Source organism: Carya illinoinensis, chromosome 1 (genome assembly GCF_018687715.1).
Source record: "Carya illinoinensis cultivar Pawnee chromosome 1, C.illinoinensisPawnee_v1, whole genome shotgun sequence".
NCBI classification, from domain to species: domain Eukaryota; kingdom Viridiplantae; phylum Streptophyta; class Magnoliopsida; order Fagales; family Juglandaceae; genus Carya; species Carya illinoinensis.
This window is the reverse complement of record NC_056752.1, coordinates 17,765,127-17,773,082: the sequence shown is the minus strand read 5'-3', so window position 1 is coordinate 17,773,082 and position 7,956 is coordinate 17,765,127. Positions and strand designations below refer to the sequence as shown.

At 41.1% G+C, this 7,956-nt stretch overlaps 1 protein-coding gene across 1 annotated transcript; it reads right to left on the bottom strand.

Annotated features, from left to right (window-relative positions):
* Positions 1–1,078: 1,078 nt before the first annotated feature.
* Positions 1,079–6,684, bottom strand: LOC122314405. Its single transcript, XM_043130017.1, has 2 exons — positions 5,268–6,684; positions 1,079–5,085 (listed from the first exon to the last, which is right to left on the bottom strand). Exons 1-2 carry the CDS (start codon positions 6,682–6,684, stop codon positions 1,079–1,081), a joined length of 5,424 nt encoding a protein of 1,807 aa, XP_042985951.1.
* Between the last annotated feature and the right edge of the window lie 1,272 nt (positions 6,685–7,956).

The window sequence follows — 7,956 nt, the reverse complement described above, 5'->3', positions numbered from 1 at the left end:
AACTTGAATCAATAGTGCATGGAACTCAGTCTGTAATGATTATTTCACCCAACTTAATGTTGTTTTGGAAGAGCTTCACAAATATAGGCCTTTTCCTCTTTGCTCTTGTGGACTTTGGACCTGTAAAACCTTAAAAACCCTTGGTGAGACTCAGCAAATAGAATACGTATTCAAGTTTTTAATAGTCCTAAACGACACTTATGATAGTATCAGAGGACAAATTATTCTTATGAGTCCTATGCCTACATTAGATATGATCTTTTCTCTAGTTTTGCAGGTGGAAAGGCAAAGACAATCTAGGACTTTGGTAATGCCTAGTCCTGAATCTTCAGCTCTGGCTGCATTTCACAGTTAAGTTAAAAAGAATGAGAGAGCTGAAATCACTTGCTACCATTGTGGGAAAGCTTGCCACACCAAAGAAAAGTGTTATCAATTGATTGGTTTTCCTCCTAATTTCAAATTCACCAAGACCAAACGAGGACACTCCTTAGGCACATCCTCAACTGTGCACTTAGCCAACCAAGTGACCATTCAAAGCTAAGAAAAGGGTTTCCAAATGGTTCACAGTTGCCTTTAACTAAAGTTCAAATTCAATAGCTTGTTGCTCTTGTCAGTGCCCAGTTTTCTTAGCTCAACCTCAATGAATCCATCCCTTCAGCAAATCAGCCTTAAACACACTCCACCATGCCAACCAATGCTACAACTAGCACCTCTCTTTTTTTTTTTTTTTTTTTTTTTTTTTTTTTTTTTTTTTTTTTAGAAGAGCCGACAGCCACCCACATAGCAGCCCCGTCCCAAATTTATTAATGAGCCCTCACTTATGGCAGAGGAATACCGTGGTAACATCATGACACTTGGGGGCTTACAGAATAATCGCTAAGAAAAAAAGACCCAAAACCAAGTGTCCAAACAAACCAATCCAAAAAACAAAACAACAAAAGACCAACTCTAACAGGCCTAAAAAAACAAACCAACTCAACGTAAACAACAGAAAAACCAGGACCCAATCCAAAGCACCTGCAAAACGAGAAGACAAAATAAAATTTGCAAGAATAAAAACAAAGAAAACGTACCAGGACTACGAGATGCGCAAGTAGGGGAGACCAATTCTGTCCATACGAAGCAGACCACGGAGCTGATCGGGTAAGGAATCATTAACAGACCAATCCATATTTAAACCCCCAGCTCCCTTTTTGGCTAGAAAATCGGCGACTACATTACCTTCACGAAAAACATGTTGCATGCGAAACTCCATACCGCCCAAGAGACCCCACAATTCCTCCCAAAAATCTTCTAGGTACCAAATATTACATTCACCCTTAGTACACCAGCGAACCAGCAATTGGGAATCAACCTCAATCTCAACCCGACGAAAGCCCAGCTGATGGCACCTCCTAACCCCTTCCAACAAACTACGCAACTCAGCAAAATTATTAGACCCCTGACCCAAGAAAACCGAGTAAGCAGTATGCAACCTACCAAGGCTGTCACGAATAACCCCCCCAGCACCAGCCGGCCCTGGATTCCCTAAACTACTACCATCCGAGTTAAGTTTCATCCAATCTTGTGGTGGCCTCTTCCATCTAATCACACGAGTATGCCTGGGCTTAGGATATACAACTGGGATCTCCAACCTTTTCAGAATAGCCTCATCATGGGCAGAAATCCTAGAGACTTTCATAAATAACGACATAATCCTTCGAATCCACAATTTGATAACATGCCAAACTGACTGAACTGAGTCCACTTTATCTTCAACCCGAGCTTTGCAACGTCTATCCCAAAGTCGCCAAGAAACAATGGATGGTAGAATACCAAAGATAGACCTTAACTGAGAAGACTTACCCGCACGACGAAACCAAAAATTAATTTGCTCCTTCCAAGTATGGAAAACACCCATATGGACACCTAAATGGGTCGCCGCCAACCTCCAAATACATCTGGCAAAGTCACCAGTGCAGAGTACGTGGTTTAAATCCTCCATGTGACCCCTGGCACAACAATTACGTTTAGAAACAATAGGGATGCCAATATTCTTGATCTTCTCATCCACACTCAAACAATTGTGGTACGCCTTCCACATCATAATAGAAATTTTCTTGGGAATATGAGTATGCCAAATCCAATTTGCCCAAGGTAACGATGGGGATCTCACACGGATACAGTCCCAAGCACTTCTAGTATTAAAATTCCCATTATTATCCCTCGTCCAAATAAGGATATCCTGACCATCCTTCCTAGTAGCCAAAAACTGAAACAAATCTTCGGCTTTTTGTGGACCCACTAATCTTTCCAAGAGAGAAATATCCCAACCATTATCAATCCTACACTCCTTGACTCGAAGCGAAGGTCTTTCAAGAACCGGCAAATGATCACCAATAGGACCCCCATCCGCCCAATTATCATACCAGAAATAAACATTTCCTTCTTTCACAAGCCACTTAGAATTATTTAAAACCTCCGGGATGCAATGCACAATAGCTTTCCAAAACCTAGTTCCTTTAGTAGGGCTCAAAAGGGATAGATGACTACCTTGCACATACTTGCCTCTAAAGAACTCTGCCCATAAAGAATGCCCCTGAAGAAGATGCCAAGCAAATTTCATATGTAAGGCCCTCTGAACCTCCTCAAAGTCCCGAATACCCAAACCGCCTTCCTCTGTAGGCTGACAAATATGTTTCCAAGCCACCCACTTCCTCTTCCCTTTCCCTTCAAAATCACCCCAAAAAAAGGAACTCATAATCCTGTTAAGCGCCACGTAAACACCATGGGGAACATGAAGAACAGCCATAAGATGAGTTGCCATGCTCGATAAAACATGACGTAAAAGAATAACACGACCCCCAGTAGAGAGCAGTTTCATTTTCCACCCTGCAACTTTCTTATTAAATTTACCAATCAGATCCCCAAAATCACAAACCTTCAGATGACCCATCACAATAGGAACACCCAGATAATTAAAAGGAAAGGAGCCTTCTAAGAAACCAGTCATACAAAGAATAGAAGACTTTCTTGGATCAGATATCCTTTTAGAAAACAAAATAGCACTTTTATTTTTATTAAGAATCTGACCTGTCCAAGTCTCATAAAGATTAAGCACCTCCATCAACCCTCTCATAGACTTCTTCCCACCATTAGCAAAAATAACAATATCATCCACATACATAAGGTGGGAAATAAGGGGAGTACCTCTAGCTTGAGAAAACCCGACAATCTTGCCATTCTGAAAAGCATGCTTAAGAAGCTGAGATAGCGTCTCTTGCATAATGACAAATAAATAAGGAGAGAGTGGGTCGCCTTGCCTCAGACCACGCTCGCCCTTAAAGAAACCCAAAGAGGTGCCATTCATCATAATAGAATACCAAGGTGAGGAAATACAAAGGTTTATCAAAGCGCAAAACTGAGAAGAAAATCCAAAAGAATCCAGAACATGAATAAGAAACCTCCAATTCACTCGATCATAGGCCTTGGACATATCAAGCTTAACCAAGACATTTCCCCCATTAGTGGTTTTATTAATAGAGTGGACCATTTCCTGCGTAAGACTAATATTTTCAAAAATGCTACGACCAGGAATAAAGGCCCCTTGCTCCTGGGAAATAATCTTTGGGAGCACATTCGTGAGACGGCCCACCAAAATCTTCGCACAAATCTTATAAACCACAGAACACAAACTTATAGGCCTAAACTTATCAAAGCCCGTAGGAGAATCAACCTTGGGAATCAGCACAATAAAAGACGCAGAATAATATCTAGGGAGCATCTGATGTTGAAAGAACTCAGAAACCGCCTCCAAAAGGTCTGCTTTAACAATCTCCCAGCAGGACCTAAAAAACCCTGAGCCAAAACCATCCGGGCCCGGGCTACTATCAATAGGAATACTAAACAAAGCATCTTTAATATCACCCATCGAAGGAGGACTACAAAGCATCAAATTCTCATCCTCCGTAATCACTGGGGAAATCAAATCCCGTAAACTGGAAAGCTCACAACTGCTATTCTCACTCAAAAACTGCTTGAAATGCTCAACAACAGCCTTATGAATCTCAAGAGGGTTATTTAAATGAGTACCATCTGCAAGAAACATGTCAGTTACCCTCTTTTGATTTTTTGCATTCAAATATGCATGGAAAAATTTTGAATTATTATCCCCATCTTTTAACCATCTTTTCTTAGCCATATGAGACAGACGAGTATTTTCCCGACCCCTCCAAGTTAAGAGATCCAAATTAGCAGCCAAAAGATCATTATCATCCTCAATAGAATAAGAATTCTGAAGGCTATTATCCAGTCGATCTATACGCTGCTCAATATTCTTGATAATCTCATCTGTCCTCCCAAAAACACTTTGATTCCAATCCCTAAGCGCCACCTTAAGTCTTTTAAGTTTAAAGGACAACCTAAAAAGACCAGAACCAAGCCCAGCTTGATTCCAAGACCCCTCCACGAAGCTAAGGAAATCTGCATGGTCAGTCCACATAAATTGGAAACGAAAAGGACTAGGCCCATACCTGAATGGGTCTTCACCCATCTTAATCACTAAAGGAGAGTGATCAGAAGTAGAACGAGATAACACCTGAGAAAAAACATTAGGATAGCAATTAAGAAAAATAGAATTAAGAAAGCAACGATCTAACCTTGCCCAACTGCGAGCCAAGCCGCTTTGACCATTACACCAAGTCATCGACGCGCCTTGTGATTTCATATCCATAACACCGCAGTTTTGAAGGCAAAAATTAAAGTCCCCCATAGCCGTAAAAGGGCGGGGGTGACCCCCCCGTCTTTCCGAGTCCTCTCTGATAATGTTGAAATCGCCGCATAGAATCCATGGAAGATTTCCATTACTCAGCTCAACCAAATCTTCCCAAAGGTTTTTCCTTTCAACAGGGTTGCACTTAGCATAGACTATAGTAAGAATAAAAACAAACCCATTCTCCTCAACTTTCACAGAAACAAATTGGTTCGACCCATTCAACCACTGTATAGAGATATCAGAGTTCCACAACAGCCATATTTTTCCACTATGTCTCTCATTAGTGACAAAACTATCACAATTATACTTCCCCAAAAGAGTGGGAATTTTATCTTCCCTCAAAAAAGGCTCAGCCAAAGCAATAATCTTAGGCCTGAATTTTTTAAAAATATTCCTCAACCTCAACCTGGAAGAGCGAACTCCCCGTATGTTCCAAAAGAGAATTGGACTAATCATAAATTCAACTTATTAGGACGAGTAATAGCCCGGGTAGAATTTCTTTTCAGGAACTTACCTGCTTTTTTGGTCATGCCTTCCGAGTCCGTACAATAGTCTTTTTGCATATCCTCTCTCATACTAACTCTCTCAATTTCATGGTCCGATTGTGATTCTGCAGCCAACTCCTTGTTACCCCCATCATTACATCCTATAGAAATAAGATGTTCCACATGCTCACCATCATTATTCGGTATCGTCATCTCATCATTCAAGCTGGACCCATCCTCCATAAGTTCCGTGATTTGAAAAGAAGGAATATCTTTAGACCTCCCTTCCTTATCTATGAGACCCAACACCGAAACAACACTTTTCTCCACACGCATTTCACTCATCAACTCCACACCATGTTCAAATTCTTGACCTGGATGTCCATTAGAAGAACTCAGTTCACCTACGTAAACCTGGGCTGTTACATGCCGAGGGACCTGATCAATATTCTGCATCTCCATGCTAGCCGTGTGCCCATTTCCAATTTCATCTTCCAGTACCTCCTTTCCATTAATATCAGACTTCAACATAGGAAGTTTTTCGGCCACTGCAGCAACTTCATGAGGCACCAAACCGTCCTTTTGCACCTTTTTCTCAGGATTTCCCATATTCTCTAAATCGGTCACCCTATCATCCGTAGGTTGCACATCAATCTTTACCCATTTCTTTGAGCCTTTCATATGTTTCTTTTGGTCATTTTCCTTACGGCATGTTTGAGTATTATGTCCTTGACATTTACACTTGGAGCAGTACGCCGGCAAAGTCTCGAAAATGATCTCCTGTCTTCTGCTTCTCGGGACCCCAGGCTTACCGATCCAGAAATAATTAATTGGTGCCTTTGAAGAGTCGACTTCTAAGCATACCCGAGCACCATCTGTACGCGTAGCACACATAGTGGAATTATCACATCTAATGAACCTACCAATAGGAGCTGTGATCATTTTTAACACTGAAGGCTGGTAGAAACTCGGTGGAAGTCCAGGCAAAAACACCCAAACCGGTACACACGGTGGTTCATAGTTTTCATCGAATTCTGGTGTCCATCCAAAAGGCCTGTAGAAGATCCCATTAACCTCACATGATTCTCTAGACAGGGCCTTATTATAATCCATCTCGTTAGCCATCCGAACGAAAACGTGTCTTGGACGCTGCATCGCTGAAACAACCGGCATGCTAGACAACCCCCACCGACTGTGAATGAAAGATCTCACTGCATCTAGGGAGGGCCTTTGCCTAAGGAATTTCAAAACAATGGAAAACCGAAACGGCTGGGCAAGTTTGTCAATTTCCTCTGCTGAAAACGTGAATACCAGCTCACCATCAATGATTTTTGGCTGACGGAAAGGAACCTCCATCACCGGCAGAGGTTGAGGCACCGTAGAAACTAGATCTGCGAAGGACCTGATCGGAGCTGCCATGGGCGGCGGGCCATCAGAGGCCGCCATGCAGGCAAACAGACGCACCTAGCAGAGCCAAAACGAGAGAACCCTAGCAGAGTGTATAAGGAAAGTTTTTGCAACTAGCACCTCTCATTCCTCAAACATGGCAAGTAAAAGATTTTGTTTGTTGACTGCCTCTGATACACCAATTAGTTCCATTCTTTTTGCTAGCCATGATCAACACTTTATTTCTCTAATGCATCACAAATCTAATGAACCACAACTTACACCTTGGATTCTTGACACCGGGGCTACAGACCATATTGTATGCTCAGTTTCCCTTCTCACTACCATTACCTATGAAACTCAAGCTTATGTTCATTTGCCTAATAAAACTCGAGTTAGAGTTAGTCACAATGGTACCATAAGAATTTTATATTCCCTCATCCTCACCAATGTTCTTTGTGTGCCTACTTTCACCTTTAACCTTATTTTTGTTAGTAAACTCACTCACAAATCTTCTCTTTGTCTTATTTTCTTGGAAAAATTATGTTTCATACAAGACCTGTCCTCATGGAGGACGATTGGTCTTTCTAAGATCTACAATGCTCTTTATTTTCTTAATCATCCCTCTATTTCCTGCAGTGTTGTCAAGAGTTTTCTCTCCTCCAATCAAACTGCCACTAGTCAAGCCTCCAATGCAAATAAAATACAGATTTTTTTTATCTTTGGCACTTTAGATTTGGACATGTATCTCATCAAAGAATGGATGTAATCAAGTCTCATGTTCCCAATATAAAGTGTAACAAAAATATGCAATGCACCATATGTCATTTGGATAAACAAAAGAGAAAACCATTTCATTTGAGTACATCTTCCACTTGTTCTCCCTTTGAATTATTGCATTGCAAAATTTGGGGCCATACTCTAATCCATCCATTCAAGTTCACCATTATTTCTTAACTATTGTAGATGATCATAGTCGGGTCACTTGGTTATACCTATTGAAACTCAGATCTGAATTGGAATTCAAAGTTTCATCCATATGGTTAAGACTCAATTCAATGCAAAAATCAAGCAAATACGATTTGATAATGGATTGGAATTTCATGTGCATGATTTTTACAGTTCTCATGGTATTTTACAGCAAAAATCCTGTGTTTATACCCCACAATAGAATTGGGTGGTGGAAAGGAAGCACCAACATCTTCTTTCAATTGCTCAGGCTCTTCTTTACCAAGCCTCACTTCCACTCAAATTTTTGGGAGATACAGTCCTAATTGCAACTCGTCTTATCAACAGAGTTCCAACTCCAGTTTTGAACAACAAGTCCCCTTA